The sequence below is a fragment of the Manacus vitellinus genome, unplaced genomic scaffold (genome assembly GCF_001715985.3).
Source record: "Manacus vitellinus isolate BGI_N305 unplaced genomic scaffold, ASM171598v3 scaffold_18_pilon, whole genome shotgun sequence".
Taxonomy (NCBI): domain Eukaryota; kingdom Metazoa; phylum Chordata; class Aves; order Passeriformes; family Pipridae; genus Manacus; species Manacus vitellinus.
The window spans coordinates 804,059-829,369 of record NW_021939324.1 but is presented as its reverse complement, the minus strand read 5'-3'; the positions used below and the strand labels follow the sequence as shown (position 1 = coordinate 829,369).

At 39.1% G+C, this 25,311-nt stretch overlaps 2 protein-coding genes across 3 annotated transcripts in view; one reads left to right on the top strand and one right to left on the bottom strand.

The window, feature by feature from the left end:
- The window catches only part of WDR70 (WD repeat domain 70), a 130,266-nt gene extending 111,787 nt beyond the window's left edge, over positions 1-18,479 (bottom strand). The window contains exons 1-4 of the mRNA XM_018070513.1: positions 18,421-18,479; positions 18,214-18,297; positions 16,261-16,375; positions 11,957-12,155 (exon numbers count right to left, since the gene is read on the bottom strand). Coding sequence (XP_017926002.1) covers positions 11,957-12,155; positions 16,261-16,375; positions 18,214-18,297; positions 18,421-18,475 — 453 coding nt within the window. The 5' untranslated portion in view covers positions 18,476-18,479. The remainder of the gene's footprint in view (positions 1-11,956; positions 12,156-16,260; positions 16,376-18,213; positions 18,298-18,420) is intronic.
- A 3,686-nt stretch (positions 18,480-22,165) lies between these two features.
- Positions 22,166-25,311, top strand: part of NUP155 (nucleoporin 155) — a 30,457-nt gene continuing 27,311 nt past the window's right edge. For both annotated transcript variants that reach the window (XM_018070447.2, XM_018070446.2), the window contains exons 1-4: positions 22,166-22,296; positions 23,274-23,411; positions 23,742-23,838; positions 24,970-25,040. In XM_018070447.2, coding sequence (XP_017925936.1) covers positions 23,294-23,411; positions 23,742-23,838; positions 24,970-25,040 — 286 coding nt within the window. In that variant the 5' untranslated portion in view covers positions 22,166-22,296; positions 23,274-23,293. The remainder of the gene's footprint in view (positions 22,297-23,273; positions 23,412-23,741; positions 23,839-24,969; positions 25,041-25,311) is intronic.

The following is a 25,311-nucleotide window of genomic DNA, read 5'->3' as shown; positions in this document are numbered from 1 at the left end:
CTGTGTTGTTGTCTTTGACGAAAGATTAGTCATTACAGACTAAAGATATTAAACATTACTTATTCCAAATACAAATATTTTGCACATGTGTTCGGAGTCTCGTATCAATTCCTGATCTGCAAGACATATCTCCTAATACAGAAAGCCTAAACCCACCAACAATCTCTCTTTAAGATGATCTGTGTCTCAATCACTCCTAATTTCCCTTTCTTTATCTACAAAAACTTCAACATCTACAAACAGCTTTGAACCAAACCCAGTTTCTCCTGCTCAATTTAATTCTGAAAACAAGCCAATTACATTAGTGGTTATGTAACAGTAAGAAAAAACATAGCATGGAGATATTTTCTCACCTATACATAACTTAGGTTTAAAATGCTCCAAAAAATATTACATCACTAGCTAATATTCCAAAAAGGTGAACAAAAAGGAAGTGCCAAGGCTGACCCCAGAAAAAAAAATCTTCTTACTATATTGGAAAGCAAGGAGGTTTGATAAATCCATAACCATCTGAAGGAAACCTGAATCTCTGCCATCCCACATTTTCAGTATCTTTTTCTCTCCATACTTCTCAGTAGGGAAATTTTCTATCATTAAGAGTATTACTTAGAGTGATATTAACTCTTCTTCAGACACTCGTCCCACACAAGATGCAGCCAGATGCAAAATTTCGCCGGAGAAGTTGGGTAATTTCTATGACATTCTCCCACCCACTCAAACTTGGTTGCAGAGTCCATCATGAGGCTACTCCCTAAAAGTATCAGACAGAGTTGCAGCTTCCATTAGGTCCTACACTACGAGACAATTCTCAAGAGGTAAACTAATGTAAATTGTACTAAATTACAGAGTTAAACTACAGCTGACAACTATTAAATTTTTTACAGGATAGGACTAGTTTTCATAACTATCATGTGATTTGAGCAGATGCTCATTTAAAACAGCATTTAAAATAGCATAGTTATAACTAATTTAGATTTAGTGACATTCATTTTACTCAGGGGAGTTAATATTTTTGCTGAAAATGCATTGAATTATTTTACTACTGGTCATTCTGCATTGAAACGCTGATTGCAGTTTCTCATTTGGACTACACCACTTTGAGAAATCACAGAAAACTACCATCAGGCCTTCTCATAAATTCACTGTCTATTCAATATCTCATAATTGCCTTCCATAAGAAAAATATTTTATGGACAGCAACTGGACTAAGCCTAGCACTATTTACACCATTAATTTAGAAATTATTGAAGGGAACTGCCTTGTCAAATGCAGTTGTCAAATGCAGAAACTTCCTTTATTACTCTTATTATTTACAGGCTTGCATAGTCACAGTGCAAATATAAACATCTGTTATTTTAAAAATCTATTTTTGAAAGATTCCTTTAGAGAAAGGAGAAAAATATAACAGAGTCACCACAGATATGGATACAAGCAGGAAGGGGACAGAAGGATCAACAGAATGCCTGACCCCTACAAGGCACCTTAGGAAGAACTAGCAATTATGACAGAGTACAGGTCTGTCATGGACTAAAAAAACAAAACAAAAGCCCCAAAACAACTGGCTGTCCTCACCAATGCTAGATAAGGCAGCATTTAATCACAGAACAGAGGAACAACTCTGAAGGACTTTGCAAAATGAAATGTAATAACTGCCAAGTTAAAATAAATGAAGTTATCATAATTCCGTTGACAGAAAAGAAATCTATGACAGAATTTTTAAACTATTTTCTATTGAAATATACTGTGAGGTTTGCTGTGTTATTTCTAGAATTTAGTTTTGGATGATACACTTTTAATCAGTCAAAAATTATCACAGTCTGATATGTGACTCAACATTTTACTTTGTATGCCTGCACATCCATGAATGTCATCCAAACAAGACAGCATTTTTAAACATGAGGAAAAGTAAATGTATAAAAAATACATGAGTGATATAAAAAGAGCAACTAGCACATGGGAGAATTTTAATATTTTCCACAGGAAAAATTAACAGAGATAAAAGAATTTCTTTTTAGATGGTCTTGAAGCACCTAAAATGGCACAGAATGCTCATAAAGACCAAGGCTTAACACTGAAAACCAAGAAGGGGTTGTCTTCAGAACGATTCAGCACTCTGTATCACAGTGATCTCATAAAACAAGTATGTGCAGTTTGTAGACACTGAGGATGATTAAGCCAGTTATTTTTTCTTCTGAATTTCTATTTCTGACATTTTGGTACCCAGTAGAAAAGGTAATGAATGTACCTAAGAAGGAATGTCACTGAGAAATATCTTTATTCTTATACTTAAGACAACAAGAGCAGTTTCTTCATGACATTAGCTTTGCAAGACACATACACTGACTATTTGTACTGAAAAAAAGTTACAAATCTGATGGCACTGAAAGCCAGCTGATGCCCCCAGATGTGATTATAGCCTGATATGTAAGTTTGCTTTCTTTGCAGAGAACAGCACATTCCAAGCCACCCTAAGTAACAGGTTGGTTAGAAAAAGGCAGATAAACACCTATAAATCCATATGATGCATGAAACTTGTAAGATTATTGACCTGAGAAACAGTAATTATTCTATGAGCTATGACTCTTCTCAATCCATATTTCAAGCAAAGCATAGCAAGCTCTTAACAGATATATGTTACATTACCTCTTAATCGAAATGTTGAAAGATTCTAGTTTGAAAGTTGTGCACTAACATTCAAAACAGTTGAAGAATTTTTTCAAGTGCCATAATTGTTGCCATTCAGATGCAGTTCAAAAGTTTAAGAATTAATCACTGTTTTCCCCTTCTGCTCAGAATATTCCCAATATGAAGAATGAGAGTTTACCTCTTCCAAGAAATCACAAATTATTCTTTAAAACCAATGCTGATATGCCTTTTCAACTGAACTATCTGCATCAGCCACCACATTTCTGCATAATTTATTTTTTGAATAAAATCTTATCTTCTACTCCTAATTCCTAAAAAACTAGTAATAGCAGTTCAATCCTATCAACACAGCATTTTTACAAAATTTGCTTTGAGCCTGCAATATGTGTAGCACAACCACAACATTTGCAAACAACATTTACTCAACATGCATTAAATATAAAGGCAGGCTTCAAAATAGGCTCAGAGATGTAGGTTCAATAACATGCAGAGAATACATCACCTGTTCTTGGTAGCTGTCTTCTGGACACAATGACTAACAGCAAAATAAGGACACAATTTGTATGCATTCTGAGAAAACTGAAGTCTTTAATTCCTTTCTGGTATTTCAGAATAGGCAGAACTAGAATAGTTGTACACTGATGAGTCAAGGAGGCTTTAAATCCCTCTAATTTGATTCCCAACAAAAGGCCAAGTCACTAAACACTGCAGCAGAAACGTACTTACAGACCCCTTTTTAGTGTGATTGCATTTGTCCTGTCACAAGACTGTTTGCTCTGAAACTCCAGAAATCTAGAAACAAAATATTTCCAACATTTCTATGCCAACAATTCATATTGATTAGAACTCCGGCTTTTGCTTTCATTCCAGATATGATCTGAATTAATTAATTGAATAATGTAACTCTTCAAAACCATTTTTTCCATGACAGAAGTTTTGATCATGTGTAGAAAAGTAAGTTCCTACTTTCTATAGCTGCTCCAGAATTTATTTCCTGCATTCACACACATTATTACATGAAAAATAACCTCTGGGGCCTCTGTACTGCAAACAGCCACTGTGACTGAGTTCAACTCTGATTTAAGACCTTGTGTTTCATCACTCGAGAATGCTCACTGCAATGAATTCCACACATCCAAATAATCCAAACCAAAACCTTGACATTGTACTGTTTACTCTTAAAACTGGTTCCAAGATAGGTGCTAAAGGGGGTTGCAGAAACTATGCAAGACATCCAGAAGTTCCATGAATGCTGCTAGGGATCTACGGTGTTTTCACTGCCCTCTTGTGCAATTTTGGGGAAGGAAAGGAAAAAAAAAAAGTGTATTGATGTTAGTTGGTAGTACTACGGTTAAGCTGAATCAAAGAAACAGGAAAGTTTTAAACATTGACTGCAAGTCATGCGGACAAACTTAACTTGTGATTCATCCAGGTAACTCGTGTAATAACTGCAATGCAGACACAGCAGCAAAGAATGAATCTGAGCTTCATGAGATAACTATTTATGAGCTATTTGCATTAAGCCCTGTTTTAGAAAACAGAAGAGAGAGCTCCCTACCTCTACAGAAAAGGTCTTGTCTGAACTATTTCTTTTGTATTGGGAAGTAAAGGTTACATAATGTATCACCTTTTTGCTATTCTTGCACATAATGCTTAAGATATGAAAGTAACTTTTGTTAAACAAAGTAATGTTTTACTTGAAAACAAAGTGCTACATCTAAGTCACCTGACTTTTTAGACTACCTTAAGGTTCTCATATAAATAGATGTAAGATCCTAGAAGAAAACTGAAAAAGAAATCTTTATCTTATCTGTCATTAAGTAGGCACTTTGAGACATTTCAAAAAGTTTTTCTACAAAACCAACACTTTTAAAACTGATAATGTTCAAAATTAAAATAAAATACTTCTAGTAGCATAAAGGAACTAATAGTTTACAAAAGCAACACATGCACTCACTAGAATCTAACTAAGAGCTTTAAACACATTTCAAAAGTCTGAGAACTAGAGCATGAAAGGCTATGGTTAATAAAAAAGTCATATGAATGATTCTTTATGATTATTCAGTTCCTCTGGAGAAAGTAATTATTTTAGTTTATGAAAGGAAAGTAGAAAAAATTCTTAACATATTCCCACAATATCTGGTCAAATGAACATGCATCAATCTCTAGTTATAATGCATCAAATAAACATTTATAAATAGTACACAAGGTAATGCAGCAAAATACTATTCAAGATCCTAATAATTTGAAAATAATTTTACTAGGTTTCAAAATACAAAGAAAAAGGATAATCAGGAGTAATGGAAAGAAGTTCAGTATGATTATTGTGTGATCTGGATACTGTTAGCATCAAGTATGTATAGTCCCTGTATACTGCTAAGTGCCCACCTGCAAATAAGAAATGCCATTGCAGCAGTTGTAAAACAATATATATGGTAGTTTCACATTCATAAAAATCCAAAGCCATCTTTTAAACAAACAGCAGACATTGCTAGAGTCAAGAAAATGGCTCTCCAAGGATTCCATTGGAGCAGTCTGCAGTTCCAACAGTTTAACATAAATCAGTTCTTCATCAAAAATCCTGTGAAGACTTGTTTTGGAGAGGAAGTGTAACTGCATGTCACTTACACTCCTCCTTCAAATACAACCCTTTTAAATTATTTATTCATCCTCACCATGAATATTTCAAATACTTGTTATCATCCACTTCATTTTCCTCTTGATTCAAGCAAGAGTTTCTATACCTATATTACTCATTATTCTCCTTAGAGCATAAACAACTTTTCAGACAGATACCCCTCACATGTCAGATAAAAAGAGAACCTGCTATCTCCCATTTATGTTTTCCACAGCGATGCCAACAAGGTCAAATACAGTGTGAGCATTGCTGTTAGCTCCCTTGCCAAATTTTAAAATTTTTTATATATTCTAACACTGATGGAAACAATGCGCTATTTGTGCTTCTTTTTAAAAGCATATTTGAAATTTGCTGTAACTGCCAAAAGAAGCATCGTGTAGTCACTACTTTCTCTTGTCTGTAAGCTTTTTAGGTTCTCAAAGAATAAACTAATTTCAGTATCTTCACCTCCAAATATCCCAACTTCTACTGGAAGTAAAGAAAGTAATATTTAGAATTGAATTTTCATATATCATTGGATGAACAGAATTTCCCAACATTTCCAACTACTCATTCTTGTTAAATAATACTATACCAAAAGTACAGTCTTGTAACTGAGATGCACATGCAGAATATGTCCTTAGAAAGACTTAGATTTTTTTGTTTTTCTTAAGGCGTAGGTCACAGAATTGGACAGTCTCAAGGCTATCCATGCCTCAAACATATTTGGCAGGAAAAAAAAAATTAATTCTACACCCTCTCTAAGGACAGTAGAGGACACTAGCTTCCACAAAATCTTCTAACTATAAAGAAATCAAGGGTTGCATGAGAATCCCATGTTCCAAGGGTGGGAGGTTTGCAGCCAAAGTATATCCGGTCCTGAGATGAAGAACACTTTCCTTCACTCTGTCCTAGTTAGGACAGCTGAGACCAGTTCATCACTGGATGGGTGTAACCCAAAACTGTGTATTCTATAGCCTTCCATGCCATTTCCCAGAAACTGCTATCAATGAACCATTTACACTATCTGCACATAGAGCCTGACTCCTCAGGCTATAAACTAGGTGTTAAGAGGCCTGCAAGATAGGAGTTGCTCTTGTCCTCACGCCCATTAAGGAACCCCCCACCCTGAGGGAGGTACTGAGCATTCCTGCCTGAACTGGAGGATATATAACCTTGGAGTCTTAGGACCTTTTTAACCACTTGTGCGGTCCAGAGGAAGACTGCAGACCACCGCTCTTTTGACCAGACTGCAATCACCACTCTCACCAACAGGTTTTCCCCTCTCCTTTTCCTTTGGACTCAGAGGGCCCAAAGAACACCACTCTGTTCATGCCCCAGGGTGCTGGGTTATATATTTGGGTTTTGTGGGTTAAAACCAATTGTTTGTCTGTATAATCGTACTTATTGTATTATTTTATTAAATTGTTATTCTGACTTATAAGCTCTCTGTTGAGTTCCTTTCCCCTGCTGGTTTACCTTTAAATCAGCACACACTCTTAACAGTTCTCTCTTCAAACACAGAAGTGGTACCAGCAGCTCCTAAAGAAGCTGGTTCCACCAGCTTCAGACTGACCTGATAAAGGGTCTCTAAAGGAGAGGATAAAAAGTAAAAACAGTACATAAGAAGACCACTGAAGTTTGTTAAAAAGGGCACTAGTAACAATAATTATGTTCTATATCACATTTTATTTAACATTGCTAAAGTCACGTCTCTCTAATTTTTAAGTACCTCCCGGTTAACAAATATATGCCTACTAATATTCTCACAAAATATTTCTAGAAACAACCTCATAGGACTAAGTATGTATCTGTGGAGGAAACATTCTAAAACTTCTCATATTCTGTTATATTACAAATTAATTAAAATCAGTATCATCCACCAAAAAGGCATGGTATGATACACAGCAGAGAAGGCTTGGCCTTACTAGGTTGTGCAGAATCAATAGACATTTTTGAAAGTACATTCATTTTCTGCAGAACAACTGGTAATCACGAACTCGGGGGCACTGTGTTGAAGAGAAGATGAGCAAACATCCCACACCTTTTTATCAAAGACAAACATTTCCTAAGGGAATTACACTGTTAGCTTCCTCTTCATATGATACTCTCAGTTCCTTATGTTAAGCATTCCTTCCATTACAGCTTCTGTTTGATTGTCTCACATTTTTAGACTGAGTTTCATTATACAAATTTTAGGGGCCAGATTTTGTTTTCTTTTAATTTTTGTGAAGCATGCAAATTCATTCTAACTCACTTTGGAAATATTTTTTCTTACTCTTTGCAACACCGGTAACGACATCAATAATCCTTAACAAAAATTCCACAACTTGTTACAAGTTTAATATAAAGAAAATACATTTATCTGATTTTTATTGTCAAGACCTAAGAACACAGTATGCACATATATGACAAAAGCATTTTCTTTTTGATTAAGTAGGAAGGTAACACTCAAATTAAAAGCAATGGTAATTGCTACCTATTTTTCATCAACTTCTCAATGCCTAGAAATGGTTAAAAAATAATGCCTCTCATTCTCAAACCCACACTTTTCTGTGTCTATTGCACACACAAAAATTGCTTTATTTGGCTTAATACACTTTTCCTCTTTAGACGAGATGAAACATGACTGGGTAAATAAGATTCAGCAGTTACCAGGACAGACAATCCTCAGCCTAAATGTTATAAATCCTTAAGATGACTAAAAATTCCCCTAACATTTATTTATTTTTACAACACCATGATTTTTAGCCTGGTTCCCTAGCCAAATTCTAATTGGAGCAATTACAGCCTACTTAAATTCTCCATCTAAATCAGCAGGAAATGGCTGTCTCCCATTCCGAACAAATGAATATTACTGGTATGTCCTGTTAAACTTCTGCGAAAAATTTAAAAATATCTCAAAACAATTCTAAAACCTAGAATCCAGCTATGCTATCATTCTGGAAACATGCCAAATCAGAGTACAGCCTTGGGCCTTGAGGACGCCCAAGGCTGTACTTGTTTCAGGGACATAATTACAACATGATTATGTTGGTGCTGCAGGGAGAAACAGTTCTCTGTTCCAAAGGAGACTCAACTATAACTCAGCTCCAGACAGAAGGTAAATCCGTACCAATCCATCTGGCAAATCATTCAACAATCACCTTTGTACCTGTTGCTTCAAGTCAGGAAAAGTGTCACAACATGCTAACAGTCTGTTAAGTTTTGTTAAAGATCTCAGCACATTTTCTAATGACACGTAGGAGAGAGCATGAACACATACACACTCTCTTACTAAAGTCTTTTAATAAGTGCCATCCATTCCCTTGAAAAATGTTTTTGTCCGAGATTTAAAGCTGTCCACCAGTCAACACTGCCATGACTGCTTTTTGCTAGTCTTTGTCCCCCTCCAGCCAGATTTTGATGGCACAAACACCAGACAGATTCCCAGTGCATGTTTGCAGGGCAAAAAACTTGGAAAAGACTACTGTATCTCCCAGCCTCAAAATTTACCAAATGAAATATTGCCCTCATTAAGAATCTGCTCTCTGTAAAATAAGCTGTTTTCTCTTCTAAAGATTTTCTTCAAGTATTCCAGAAAGGCTTACTTCTCAGGATAGAAGCCAAACCTGTAAAGCTTCATACTACAGAAGATGCTCTGCTGCCTCCTTCCCCCTCTCAGCTTACAACCACATGAAAAATTGTCACTGATGATCCAAACAGGTTTTTACACCAGTAGAAGAAAAAGTACTACAGAAAAGCACGGATCACAATAGCCATCTTCTTATTTTCCTCACTCCTCAAATTAATATAAGCCTCCTATATAAAAAGGAATACTACAACAAGACAAAAATATCAGAGGGAATTAATATTAAGTGTACCTATTACAAAAATGTATAATACTCAAAAAAATATCAGTGCTGATTCAAAACAATTCAGCAAATAACTGCTGTTAATCGTTTTCCCATAAAAACACCGATACAAAAAATTCCCATCAAAGATAATAACCACCAGCAACTCCTTCTACCATATGTTTATTCCATAAAATATCCAGTGTGAGCTGGGCAGTCCTGGGCCAGCCCTGGACTCAAAAGTTGCCAGCCTCATAGCAACCCAACTTGACAAATGTGCCTATTGACGGTCTGTAATAAAAAAGCAAAAACAACTGAACAAGGAATAGTGAAAAACAAAATGTTCCTACAATAAAAACCACAGCTGAAGTCAGGCTTGAGATACAGCAGCAAGCTATCAAGGTAAAGCCAGTATTTTGATATATTTTATCAGTTATACAAAATTCACAAGACTTCTGACTACAAATCGCAAATACACTGTAAGCATTGGAGAAAAATGTTATTCCTTCAGGATCAAAAACATCGATACTTGTGTTTTCAAGAAATTACTTCAGCAGCAAAATATGCTAACAAAAGAGAGACAGTCTCATACTACATCTGAGGGAAAAAAAAAATTCAGCTTTCAGTTTCTCCTGTCTCAGTTCTGCACCCATGTATACCAACCACAGCCTGACATACAAGCAAGGAAAAGGAATCACAGAGTTCTCATAACTGCAACACCTGCCTTCCCTGGGGCTCACAAGATCATCCTGTGATCACCAATCGATCAACAGGAAATCAGGAAAGCACAGCTGCTTCCTGATTACCTTCACAGGAAAGAAAAACTGAGTTCACGAGCAGCAGTAAGGGAAGGCTCTAGACCCCAAAGGCCTCTGGCATTCACACTGACACAAAATCTTCCCAGTTATAAATTAACTGTTTAGACTGAAAAACCACAAGTCTCATATTTCTGCTGCTCTGCTTACTCTCAACCAAATCTATTCTAGACTGTTTTGTAACTATTGTCTTAAGTTCAGACAAACTTAAATCACACCAGACCGCAAGTTACCTTTCTGTCTGAAACTTTTCAGTAGGGTCTTTTAACTCTGGTCTCCAATAACCACTTCGTCAAGCCAGCTGTAATATTATTCAAATACATATAAATAAAAAATAAACACCAGTGTCTTGTTAGAAATTAAAACAGCCAATCAGCAAAGTGACTACTGAGATAGGTTAAAGTAAAGTAAAACTACCGAGATAAGTTAAAGTAAAACAAGCTTTTGCGAACATAGTTTTTGCCTTCATCATTCTGGAGAAGATAGTAGAAGAAAAAGAGGGACTTCAGTATGACATGATACACAACTGAAATTCAGTGAGCCTATGACACCCTCAGGAATATAGACTCACTCCACAGAGCCATAACAGCTAAAATGTAAGACAATTACTGACATAGATCAATAATAGTAAACCATAAGTCAAGTTAGGGTTTATGTTGTTCTCAAGGGAAGTTTGGGATTTATCGCCAGTTGGTTCCCTGAGATGGAAAAAAGTCATATGTGGGGTACAGAGGAGATCACAGAAGGTACAGGACTAAAATGTACAGTTTGATAATTAAACAACTCCATAGGCAACAGTGAATCAAGTGGACCGGACATAATAATGTAAACCCCTATGGCACCAGAATTTCCTCTGCAGGGAAACGAAAAAAAAGAAAAAATTTGTGATCATGTAAGTTTAGGTTCACTCTAAAAATCAGTTATGTCATTGCTTAAGAAGTTCATCTCATTCATTTTAATTGAGCACTATAAACTTAAGTGTTGAAGTTCACAAAATGCAAACTAAGAGATATCACACAAAAACAGAGTGCCCAGTAAAAACTAAAGAGAAGTTGAAAGGAAAGCCTTGAGACACCCGAAAATTTGGGGCTTTTTTATAGTTAGGTTTGTATTTGAGTAACAGGACATACAGGTCTTTTTCTGCTACCCTGTGGTTCAAAACATCATAACTAAGGCTGTTTTTACAGGACTTCTATCACTGTTGCTACACATGGAAACCATCAAACAAAATTCAGTGCCACAAAATATTTGATCCAGGCAGTTTTGAAGAACAAACATCAAACCATTAATCTTTTCACGGAATTGTAAAGGTTGGAAAAGACCTTCAAAATCATCTAGTCCAACCATCAACTCAGTGCTACCACTGTAATCCTTAAACCTCTAAACCAGAGCACCCAGCACCAGATACAGATGCCTTTTAACTAAATGGAGAAAGATTTGCTAACTAAATATCTGTGAAACCAAAATTAGGCTGTTAGGGGTTTTTCTTGATTTCAACATAGACAGAAAAATCTATATCTCTCTAGCAAATAGGCCTGGCTCTTTTTTAGAAAAAAAAAAAACAAACCAAAATACACAAAAATAAACAACAAAGAAACAAAAAGGGAAAGAAAGGGGAAAAAAAAGAAAAAAAACCCCTCAGTTACCATAGTTCATTTTCTCAAAACAGTCCTGGTATAGAACTGTTTCAGGCCCACCTCTGCCTACTCTTTCTTCTAAAAAATTCTACATATGATTTGGGAAATAAACCATCTAAAATATTAATATGAAATGTTTACCTCATTCTTTCATAACATGAAAACAAAGAAGTAAACAATATATAATAATTGATAATGAATTTCACATGTGTAATTTTGTTTTAAATCCTAGTATTTTGAAATCAAAACAATCATTTGCATTTGATAAAGTATCATTAAAAAAAACAGATAACCTGCATTTCAAACAAGTCACGCTTCACCTAGAAATTCCATCACAAAGGAAGAGCACACACACAAATCAGAGTCTACTGAAAGCATTAAAACATTAAAGAGGAACAAATTACTTACATTATCTTCTTCCTCTGTATCATCATTGTCATTATCGTCATCACTATCCTTGAACCCTGGTGGAAGTGGTGGCCCAATGAATTCATCATCATCATCATCAGTATCCTCAGCTGGACCTTTAGTAGAACTCTGGGGTTGCTTGGAAGGACCAGTTAACTCTTCATTTGAGCTGTCCTCACTTTCACTACTGACTATCTCTCTGCAAGAAAAATTTAAAACATTACTATTTCAAGAACATGGCCACTTCCATAGGAATTTTCCAATAAAAGATGTTGGGCACTCTTGTCAACCTATAGACACCAAAAATAGCAGTAAAATGTATGTTAATGTACATTTTTATTAACCATCATCTTGAAAGCACAAAAAAAAAGCTTTGAGAAAGGAATATCACAGTGACAGACAGTTCAAAAAACTGAAGAAAATAAAAAAAGTTAAATGGATTGTAAAAGCAACAGTACCACGTCATTAGTACAGATTTCAACATTGCTTAGAAACCAACAGAATATACTGTTACACAGCAATTTCAAGATTCTGTTTCAAGCTGCAGCTTGTACAGATGCTCTGCACCTCTGTTGTCTGGGTGGAAAACAAAACAGTAACTGCCCAGGCTCACACCCAGACTGAGAACACAAAGCATGGCGCTTGCTTTGAAATGCCGGTAAAGAATAATAGAGTACTAGGCACTTTCGCACAAAGTCTAAACTCTGAAAGTTACATCAAATTGCCACTTTGATGTTGTCCAAATCGGTTGTGTAAACACATTATTTTTGGCATTGGGAAATTTCTGAAAAGTTGAGTTATTTAGTCCACGCTCATGCAGTTTATTCAAAATAGCCGCGCCCCCTCTGCTGGCAGCTCCAAGAAGCGCCACTCGAATCAGCAGAAGATCTCAAAGGAATTAGCAGCCTTTCGACTACATAAAGTGTATCATTACAGTGATACTTTGCAGCACAAATCATTTGTTCCTTTCATATTCAGTGAGATAAACTCCCAAGCCAAGTCTTGCAATTTGATCTTATATTTTCAGAATTTTTAAGTGAGCAGACTGCAAAACAGTCTTATTTTTCTCTTCTCTTTGTTAAACTATAGAGGCATCACTTTAGGGTTTTTTTAAAAAAAGTTTAGGTTATCGCTTAAAAACTGTAATAAAAACATGAAAGTTTAAGAACATAATAAAGGATTAAGAAAATCAGTTCTAACCTATGTAATTGTGACAGAGAAGGCATCCTCGTTCTGCCCCCAACACCAGCTGTACACTAAACAGGTACTAACTACAAATTTTTGTGTTGGACAAGCAACTGAAACTCTATTTTAGGAATAAATCAAAAAAACCTAAACCCAACACAATTTAGGTCCTCAGATATTACAGAGAAGAGGCAAGTTTGATGCCTGAAAGTTTTTCTAAGTTTTCCAACTATATTTATTAGCATAATAAAGTAAAGTACCTCTACATACGAACTTGCTTTTGCATAGTGATGACAGACATCTAAAGACTTCCATCAGGATATGATTATCTAATAAAAACAACTCAAATAAAAAGAGTTTCTCCTACTCTACAAAAATGGGGCAATCAATATCCTTTTACCAAAAGGAAAATTTTACAGCATGTGAAGCACAGCTTGGGATCTTCAAAGTTCTTCCAGTAAGTTATCCTCAAAACTAAGTTCACAATACTATGGGCAAAAGACTTGTGTTTTAACAGCTGATATGCATTCCTAGACTAAAAATCTTTTCCCCAAATGCTAAACTATTTAATAAGCTTTGGAATGTAACCAAAAATATACACGGTGACAGTGAGAAGGATGTATACAACATACAAGGAGGCCATTCCAATCCGGGCGTCACGGATTTTCAGATCTTTCTATAGACACCCAAAAGCAATATCTACCTGTCTTCCTAACTACCCGTCCTTATCATTTTCTCATTTGCTAGGAAGGAAGTTGATCAAATCAAACATTTCAGTATTTTAAGGGGCAGTGTAGCCACTCTGCACATGAAATGGCCAGAGTTGCTGTCCTATTTTTCAACCCCACTCCAAGCTTGGCAGGGACAGCCAAGTACTCCAGCTACAGCTACCGGTATCCTCTGTCCTGACTGGAATAAAGTCAAACATACCAACACGCCAGTGCAGCCAGACCAAAAGCCCATCTGCCCTCCTGACAGCAACTGGGAGTGGTGCTGACAGAAAGGATAAAACAAGTGGTGCTCCTTCAACTTTCAGCCTTCAAGTCTAACTCTACCAGAGGCTGTAAAGGAAGAAGAACCATTTTGCCAGCCCCTTTCCCAGGATTCAGAGAAGTGTAAGGAATTTTTTTTGCTTCCCCTTATTACCTCCTCAGTGAGTGAAACAAGCTGTAAGAGTAAAGAAAAGGAAACTGTAACAGAGCATGGATGGTACACTAAGAGGAGAAATAATAAAAAACATTCTGAGAGTTGTGCAAATATGTAAGCATATCCTTCCCATGTGTTAACTTTTCTTACATCATTCACTCAATTTTCTCCATTTTTTTTCTTTTCATTTTGCAAAGCACAATTACTACACTTCTGCATAAATACATTAAATACCATAACTATTGTAAACATCCCTCTACAGCAAAACACCTCAAGAGCCAAAATAATCAGTAGCTATTCTTCACGTTGTTTTGGAGAGACTATCAACTAGAAAATTAGTATAAGGGCTTCTAAGATATCTGAAAGTACCTGGAAATTAAAAAAAAAATTAAAATTCAGTAAACTGCTGCCATTTTCAGGGAACAGATGATGCTACACATACTAAATCAGTTTATAGTAACTAAAATCTACTTTATAAAAAAAAATAGAAAATCCTGTATTTCAGACTTAAATTGTTAGTTGCAGAATTGTTCCTCTGAATTAAGACTGAGGCACAATGGCATGTCTCTTTCATTAGCTTCCTGTTTCTAACCACTAAGTACTAAGCCACATATCCTGTTTTACAAGGAAATACAAAACTTCCAGGAGAGCTTTTCATGTCAAGCCCTTCCTTCTCAATGCTTAGTAAAAACAAAAGGAAAAACAGAAGAAAATTTACTATCAGCAGAACTCAGATGAGTTACCAGAGCTTACATAATAACTCAGCATACCGAAAGGTATTTGTTATCTTGCTTTATACAAAGTCCCTGGAGTTCTCTCCTGTCATTTCATTAGCAAAATGAAATGATTATGGAAAGCCTCTGTATCAACTGACTACTCTCCACCTTACCACTTGTTTAAATTGCTTCTGTATACTGGAGTCACCCATACACGATCATATTACATTTAAAATTCTTGTTGTTCTTCATTATGTCACCAAATAGATATATAAGTTCATCAAAAGAAAATGGGAGCACGGATATTTTTCCCTCGAGCACAAGAGGATCCAGAGGGCAGTATTTCAGTTATTTCAGTGAGAGTGCATGGCTCATTCGAGCTTTTCATAGAGCAGCAGGCAAAAAATTTTCTAACAAAAATTTGCTCAGTCAGAAATTCTAAAAGTTTCTCTATAACAACCTACCACATATAGACTCTACCAGCCCGTAACATACATATATAGAGGTATGTATATATACATACATATATATATATACATATACATATAACATACATATATATAGGTCTGGTAGAGTCTTCTATGGCTTATTAGACTTAGATAGAGAAACCTAAAAATTTACAGTGCACTCATCTCTGCAAGCCCTGCCATACAATGGAGTTTGTGGTCCCCATTGCCCTCAGTTCCTTTTGATCTTCCAGCAATTCAGAATTCAAACTGTAAAAGCCATAGCATACATTGTTTATCAATAATAAATGTTGGCAAGTCTTAAGAGTATATTTCATACTGAAGACAAAACAAAAAACTTTCTTTACCCCACCATTATTCTAGAAAACCTGCATGCAGAGGCTCTCCACCTACCTCACTTTCTTTGTCATCAGACATGAACAAGTACATTCCATTTACAAGTGAGAAAAATAGCTGCTAATAAGATTGACATGTTGTCATTATATCTGCCCTAATATTTAAAAAAATCCACAGATATTGACGTTATGGTTATTTTTAAAAAGTATGCCCAACAGGATCAAGGAGAAGACTGCAAAAATGAGTATCAAATATACCTAATATCAATATATACAAATATGGACACATCTTCAGGATTAAAAAAAAAAAAATCAAAATCTGTGTTTTCATTGAAATACTTCAGATAACACAGATATGTTCACAAAAGTTAAATGTCACTCATGTTATCAGAACAAACAAACACCCTTTTCAGAAAAGAAATCTGCTAATGGAATCTCCCACCATATCTAAGTACCTTTCAGTTAATGTGGACCCAGCTCCTGTTGCACTGGATGCTGAAGCTGATGACTCAGCGCATGGGATTCTAAACTCCTTTTCAGTCTGGTCTTCCTTTTCTCTTTCACGGGCCTCTGAACACAGAGAGCACAGAAAAGGCAAATAATCAAGTCTTTTAGAAAATATTAAAATTAATGGTTTGCTGAGGACAGTTAGCCAACTTTCTTCATTTTCAGACCTATATGAAATATTTGAAAAGGTAACAGCAAATAAAACATTTAACCTGAAAATACTTTTACACATAAACTAAATTTCCATTGCTGCTGCAATGATCACACTACAAAATACTACAAGAAAGCAAAAATGCCAGTTGTTCATTTGTACATGCTTTCAAACATAAGTTGATTACATAAGGATGCTGATATTTCAGTATTTTCAACACTATATTAAACCAGCATGATCACTTCAGAGAACTTTTGATGTTTTCATAGTGCAGGGAACTAAATTGGTACATAAGCATACAGATGTGAACACCTGCAAGATATAGAACCAGGAAACATATCAGGTAGTGGAGGAGACATATGCGAAAGTTATCACAGTTATTCCAAAAAGCTAAAAATCAGAAGTGTATCTTAAGAAATCTGAAAATAAAATGCTCACATTAAGCCCCCCAACAAAAAGCTGTAACACATACACATTTTTGATTGCTATACGCTGAATACTAAAATTTGTTTCTAAGTTAAATACCTGAACTACATACAAAGCTTTAAAATTTTTGGCAAAATAATGAACTTTACAAAAAAACTGCTGCATGCTTCCTTTACAGGCACAAGCCTAGAATCTGGGGGCAGGGCAGGGGGATGGGGTGGGGTGGAGCAGGGAAAGGAAGAGGATACATTCAAGACATAGGTCACGATATCTTGACTTAAAAACTCAGGGGTTTGTAATCGCTTACTGAATCTCCCTCCTAAACAAAAATTTGATGAAAACAAATGATTTCTCAAGAGAAATGATAGCTCAAGTTGAACGAGTCTCAAACATAAAAAGGTTTCCAACATGGACACACATTGCTGTGTTTAGATTCAGCGAACACAAAAATAAAAACAAAAAAATATTCCAAACTGAATTTGGGAATCCCTTGTATATTTGAATTCCACAGTGTCTTAAAGTCCACAAAGTCAATGAGCCCACACAGATCTTGTGGTTCTGCATAGAATCAAGGCAATAAAAAGCCCTAACATCGTAACATGATTAGATTATTAAGGTCTATTAATTTCATAAACCTCAACAGTTAAGAGAGCAGGTTAAGTATAATCTAGTAGGATGGAAGCTGCTCAACCACGATGGCATCATATGAAAAACAAAACAGAAGGCATACGTTCTGCACAAACTGTCCAAGCGGAGGGAGAAAGCATGCAAAATTGATAAAGGGATTTCTAGAATATATATGAGTGCTCTCAAGGACCTTGTTTGGACTGCTGTTCACTTGGATACAGGCAGCAAATGATACTATTTCCTCCATCTACCACTCTCAAACCACCACCTTGAAAATGCGCAGCAAAAGACAGAGACACACTTGTGGACTGCAATATAACCTGATGTTTGGTATAAGACAAACAAGTCTTCTTCATTATTCTGTTGTCTTTAGATTAAAGCTTCGTACCATCTTCCCTTCCAAAATACATACGCAGCTAAGTAAAAGAAGAAAGGAAATACTCTCATGTTCAAATTCACCTTTTTCCTGTATCTGCAAGCTTGCACACTCACACTGCTCTTACATCCTCAGACCTCACAAGTAAATTAATAACTTTACTATCCATCAAGGCCCAAGCTGTTAAGGACTGTTTTACTTGAACAAAACTGCGTCTATGTTTTGTTCTCTAGACAGCCAGTCCGAGACACTTCAAACATCACCCTAAGAGAGGAAACCAAAACATGTTTTAAAACGCATTAAGCCGACTACGCTTCTTACCCAAGACCTTTCTGCTCCTCTCTACTGCGGTTCTTCTCGTTTGCTCAAACATCGCTTCGAGGTCGAAAGTCCGAGCTTTCTTCCCTGAAGACAAAGAAAAAGCAGACTGGAACAGAGCCCCACCCGCAACTGAGAGGCTCTGCTCCCACCTCCACCAGCAGCCTCCGCCGGGGCTCCCCGGCACCTCCCGCCCGCATCGACACGCACCGAAGCCCGAGAACCCCATGGTGGCCGCCAGCTCCGGGTCGGGTACCCCCAGCATCTCTGCGTCTGCAACGAGAGGGAGAAGAGAGGAAAGCACGGGGTCAGGGGGGGCCGCGGGCTGGGCTGGGCCGAGCCCCCTCGCACCCCGCCGCTCACCGCCCTCCGCCGCCGGCTCCATGCTGCGCCTGCCCCGGATACACAACAGGCGCCGGCAGGAAACGGCCGGGCGGGACCAAAGGAGCTTCCTTCCCATCGCAGGAACCCGTCATCGTCATGGATCCAACGCCCTGCTGCTGGCAGGGCCACATAAAACTGACCCACGTGACTACGAGTGTCGTGCAGACGGTCCTAGAGCTCTGCCAGGCTCGGTGCCGCGACAAATTCCCTGGGAAGCCTCTTCCAGGGACCGACAGTCCTCTCAGAAAATGAACCATTTCCTGATGTCCAACCTGAATTTCCCATGACAACAGCTTCATGCCACCTCGTCCTGTCCTACTGCTGATCACCACAGAGATCAGATCAGAACCTCCTCTGCGCTGCCCCCATGAGGAAGGTGTTCCGTGCTGTGAGGTCCCCCTTCAGCCTCCTCCAGGCTGAACAAGCCAAATGACCTCAGCCTCTTCTCATAAGTCTTACCCTTGAGACCCTTCACCATCTTGGTCCCCCTCCTCCTGATACACAACAGTGTGATGTCCTTCTTAAACTGAGGTGCCCAAAACTGGACACAGGACTTGAGATGGGAAGTGCAACCCCACAGTACAGTGTAGAATCGGGGCCAGTGATACTGTGTCTCATGCACTCCTGGACACAGTTGGCCCTTTTGGCTTCCAGGGCATTGCTGGCTCATATTCAACTTGCCATCAACCCTAAAACTCAGATTGCTTTTCGTGGGGCTGCACTCCAGCCTCTCATCCCCCAGTTTGTTTGTATAACTAGGATTTCCCTGTCCCAGGTGGAGAATCCGGCACTTGCTCTTGTTCAATTTTATATAGTGGGCAATTGCCTAGCTCTCTATCCAAATCTCTGTAAGGCCTATTATCAAGGGAGGCCACAGCTCCTCCTAGTTTAGTATCACCAAACTAACTTAATTCCTGCAAACCAGATCATTTATAAGAATATTAAAAAGCACTGTCCCTAAAACTGAGCCCTGGGAAACCTTGCTGGTGACTGGTTGATAGCATCTCAATCTTGAGAAGATACAGCAAGAAATTCCCCATTTGCCATGTAAACCCTGCAGGGGTCGAGGCTTAACTTCAGGTTCTGCATTTGGAAAGCAGAGCAGGAGGATTTTGTTTCTTTTGCCATGAGCCTCTGCTATAAATGAAGCTTTCCAGAATGTGTGCTGGACCGATCCAGGAGCAGAAATTCAGTGCAGTCTAGGCAGCAAACATGACTTACAAATCAGACCCCTTCCCTGAAATCCAAGTTTCATCCAGCCCCAAAATTTCCTGTGACAATTTCGAAATGTCTATGCTGTTCAGAGCAGACACGTCACTTAGCAGAGACCCAGCCTTGGTAAGTTAACAGCCTGCTACAGTCACATTGATGTGTCAACCCAAATTCTGGAAAAATAGTAGCTTCCTCAGGCAACTTACTCTGCTTCCACACCTTATCTCTGAACAGAGGCACTGTGCACGCCTTGGAAGGGGAATCCCTGTGTTGTCCCAAACACAGGCTCCTTACCTGGTGTGTAGTGCCAATTTACACACCGAGACGAGGCATTTCTATTCCTTTATTCTAGTTTGCACAAAGTAGGGAGATGTGTGGTAACTCACAAAAGGCTGGCCTCCCAATCATCAAAGCTTTACACTATTTATACATTTTAACAAACAAAGGCATCAGCATTCATTGGTTACAAATTACATAATTTTTTTATTAACCTCTATATGGTGCTTGTATCTCTCACTTGTCCTGCTAATTAGCCCATAGGTGCAGTTCTTCCTTCCTCTTGAGTTTGGGGTTCATTTTGAGTAGGTAGTCAATGACTCCATGGCTGGGATCACACACTGCTGAAATTACATCACACACTGCTGAAATTACCTTTACCCCAGTTAATGCTCAGTTCTGCTGACTTCGCTCCTTGTGACTCTTATCGAAACGATCTTGTGATTGTCTTCTCTTCTCCTTAGAACATAAGATTTGCTAAGTGTACAATGTTGAAATGTGATTGCTTAACCATAACTGTCCATCCACATCTACAAACTAAAAAAAATTGCAACACTTGACTCAAACCCCTATTGAAATCATAAGGGGCTCGGTATCACCCTGTTTTTGGCTTACATCACTACACACAAAGTCACAGAATCACCAGGGTTGGAAGGGACTTCTGGAGATCATCCAGTCTAACTTTCCTGCCAAGCTAGGGTCAGCTGAAGCAGGTGACACAGGAACATGTCCAGGTGGTTTTGGAATGTCTCCAGAAAGGGACACTCCATGACCTCCCCAGGCAGCCTGTTCCAGTGCCCTGCCACCCTCAATGCAAAGTTCTTCCTCATGTTAAGGTGGAACTTGTTGTGTTTTAGTTTATGGCCATTGCTCCTCATCCTGTCACTGGACACCACTGAAAAGAGTCTGCCACATCCTCCTGGCACCTGCCTTTGAGATATTTATATGTATTAATGAGATCCCCTCTCAGTCTTCTCTTCTCTAGACTAAACAGGCTGCCGCAGTCTCTCCTTATAAGAGATGCTCCAGACCCCTAATCATCTTTAGCCTTCCACTGGACCCTCTCCAGCAGCTCTCTGTCTTCCTTGGATTTTCTTCCGAAATCTGCGTATGTCTGTCTGATCTATACTGTAACTCCACAGTATAGATCACACAGTTATCACTCAGGCTGGCAGCATAACACCACTAAATCATTTAGGCTGGAAAAGACCTCTGAGATCAACAAGTCCAACCTTTGTCAACTAAGACTCTCTTTGCCTGGGCTGTTGCAGGGGCTGGAAAAGACCTACTGTGACTGCAGAGTGGACAGGCAGGTAGGGAGCTGCCCAGGGCCGCACACCACTGACTGAAGCCACTTCCCACTGCTCTCCTCAGGGCCCTCCTGTGCCTTTGAGGGGTGGCACAGCACATTACTCCTGTCCCTCGGGCGACCTTGGGGACCCCTGCAGGATGCAGCACAGCCCCGACGGGGCTGTCAGAGCAGATCACAGAAACACAGAATGGGTCAGGTTGGAAGGGACCACAGTGGGTCATCTGGGCCAACCTCCCTGCTCAAGCAGGGCCATAGAGCACATGGCACAAGATTGTGTCCAGATGGTTCTTGAATATCTCCAATGATATTCAAGGGAGACTCTACAGCCCCTCTGGGCAACCTGTTCCAGTGCGTGGTCACCTGCACGGTAAAGAAGATCTTCCTCGTGTTCAGATGGAACTTCCTGTGCATCAGTTTCTGCCCGTTGCCTCTTGTCCTACTGCTGGGCACCAACGAGCAGAGCCCGGCTCCATTCTCTTGGCACACAGCCTCCTTTAGATATTTATACACACTGACGAGGTCTCCTCTCAGCCACCTCTTCGTCACACCTGCTTTGTCGCCTCTTCGCCTCATCCCTCCCACCCGCGCAAGGCCGGACCCGCCCGCCCCGGGGGCGTTCCCACTGCCGGGACGCCCCTTTTCCGCCCCCCTTCCCTTCCCATATCCCGCTTCCCGCCGCCGGAAGCAGCGTCGCGCGCGGGGACTGCCGGGATTGGGCGGGCGGTGGAGCTGCGCGGGAGCGTCGCCATCGCCGCCGCTGATCGCGATGCCCGCGGCCAACGAGCCCGCGGCGCCGGCCGCGCAGGAGGCGCTGGAGGCGGCCGGTCGCATCATCGACCGGCAGATCCAGGACGACCGCTGCTACCCGGACCTCTCGGAGCTGCTGGCGGTGCCGGCGCCCGGTGAGTGAGGGGGCTCCGCTCGGGTCCCCGCCCCTGGAGCCCCCAGGACCCACCGCGGGGCGCCCCGGCCGGCGCTGCCCGGGCAGACACGCGTGCGGGCCGTGCTGGGGCCGGGCCGGGCCGGGTCTAAGGGGCTGCTCCGTCACAGCCTCGGTGCGCGGGTGGGAGCTGTGGGGGTGAGCCCTGCGGGGGCGCTGGGCTGGATCTGCCTCGTCTCCCTCCAGAAGGTGAAGAAAACGGCGCTAGTTTTCTGTTCTACCTTTTGGGAATCTCGTGCAGGATGCTCTCGTGGTAACCCGTGCGCCCATCCCTAAGTTACAAGCAGCCTGGAAAGCTCTTCTTCGGCTTTAGTTTGTCTCTAGCTTTATGTCACACGTGGGTGTGATGTGAGGCATACGTCTTTTCAAACATTTATCTTCCTTAACACATCAAGGCAGCATTTCTCCATTAGTGCTGACTGTTTGGCAAAGTGGGCTGTGAAGAGGCACTCTAGAGCTGTAGGTGTATAATTAATATACGTCCAGGAGTGTCTGGATGCATACAAAGAGTATCTGTTTTCTGCTGTGGTGTGTATGGCCGGAGTGTAACTGCCCTGGCAGCATCATGGATACGCGTCACATAAAATAATGGGTGTACATGGGTGTTTTGACTTGGTACTGGGAGTACAGATCACCTTTTCTAGGTGAAGGAATATGCTCCTGGGTTCTTCTAGTGTGTATCTGGCCATACAATGAATAAAGGGCTGGAAAGTGTCATGGAAAAAAGGGGAGTAAGGAGCAGACTGGGGTTTAGATGAGTTGTTCTAACAGTTTGTCTGCAAATCTGTTTGCTCTTGTCTGATTTAAAGTTTAGATTTATTGTTCATGGTTCTACTTACAGAAATCTCTGTTCACATGTATCTTGTGAGTAGTGGTATTTATATATTTAAAGTCTCTGTAGCATCAAGGCATTTGATCATTTTTTATTCTTGCTTGCAGGTAGCCCTACTGTTTCTGGTATGTCGGATATGGATTATCCTTTACAAGGACCAGGTTTGCTGTCAATACCTAATCTTCCAGAGATCAGCTCAGTCCGCAGAGTCCCACTTCCACCAGAGCTAGTGGAGCAGTTTGGACGTATCCTTATGAAAAAAATATGTTAGATTGTGTAAGCAGTAATATTAGAAACAAATTTCTTTCCTCTATATTCTTCTTCCCCAATCTTCTTGACAGACTCCCAGTAAAAAAATTTTATGTTGTTCAGGTTCTCTTCATAGCACTCCAAATGGTAACAAGGTCCATTTGTGTAGAGTTCCTGGTGGAATTGGTTGTTGTATGAAGAATTTTCAAGTATATGGTACACCGTTTCTGTACTACTGTATATTAATTAATAGGATTTTTTTAAATGCTCCAAAGAGGATTTTGCTACCCAAAATGCATTTAATCCTTACATCAGCAGTGCTTTAGATATGCAGTGCAATTGTATGATGGGAGTATTTCCAGAGATCAGCAGAGCTTGGCTGACCATCGACAGTGACATCTTTATGTGGAACTATGAAGACGGGTATGTAGAGAACACGTTCCTGATTATGTTTTATTTGTCCTATAGCAGAGTTAAGAGATTGCAGTGGTGGAAGATTGTTTACTGGCAGCACAGAGGTGTGCTGTTCAGTTGAACTGATCTTGATTCCTCTTAGGCTTTACTAAAACTTTTGAATAATAAGTATTTAAAGATCTGTAAGAGTTAGTAATGTTGCTGCCAAATCATCTACAGATGAGAGAAAGGAAAATGCATTTTCTTAGGGTTAGACTAGCTAATATTCTAAAGTTACTGCAGTATTTACGCTGGAGCTTTGCTTGTGCCAAAAAAGTAGAAAAAAATTATTCTAGTTGCCTAACTTTTTTAAGTAGGTTTTGTAAGTACTGAGATGCATGTACAGTGACCAGTCATTCCCACAATGGTGAGTAATACAGCGTTAGTATTTCAAAGTATTGTTATTGAACCTCTCCTCCCTTCCTTCTTTTATGGATGCATAAAACTGAAAATAAGTTCATTGTATTTTCAAATGGCATTGATAAGTTTTTAATTTGTGGGTTTGCTTCTTTATTTACCTATATAGAAGGAACTCTTTTAGTAAGAATTGCTTAGCGTACAGTGTTGCATTCTAAGAAGATTGAAGTTCAGATTAGCTCCTCTCTACATTTACATTGTGTCAGAGTGTATCAAATACATTCCCCAAAGAAAAGAACACTGCATGGTGTTAATGGTACATGGTAGGGAGGAAACTGGAAGTTTGTGCTTCAGATAGTTTTCATGGGGCAAAAAAACTCCCACGTAACTTCTTCCTCTTGATGTTAATCAGCATTGAGATGCTGCATCATATAATTCACAGTATGAATTTACAAAATACAAAAATATAAAATACTGCAGTTGGCTTTCAGGTTTGAAATTCAACTATAGAGGCTTCAAGCAGCTTAAATGACTGCATGGTTTTACTGTGAAACTTCTCTGTTATTCCGTTCTGCTGGACCTGCTTTCACCGAGAGTGAAAGATGTAGATGGTTTCAGCGTGTTACACAAGTATTAGTCATTTTTAAATATAAACAATCTGATTTTATATTTACTTTGTTATTATGTGATACTACATGACAAATTTTATGCAGGGGTTTTTTTTGTCTGTTTGTTTGTTGACAGGGGAGATCTGGCTTATTTTGATGGCCTTAGTGAAACTATTCTTGCAGTGGGTCTTGTAAAGCCAAAGGCAGGTAAGGAATATATGACAGTGATTAGAATTAGGCAGTACTGAACCTTCCGTATATTTTTTATTTACTTTATATATGTGCAGGTATATTTTATACTCTATATTAATAATCTAATTAAATATGCATTAATATGAAATAAAATGTCTTATTTTATACGTATCCATATATATTAACATGCATATGTATTAACGTCTGGATGTGGCACTTAGTGCTATGGTTTAGTTGACGAGGTGTTCAGTCTCAAGGTTGGACTCTGTGATCCTGGAGGTCTTTT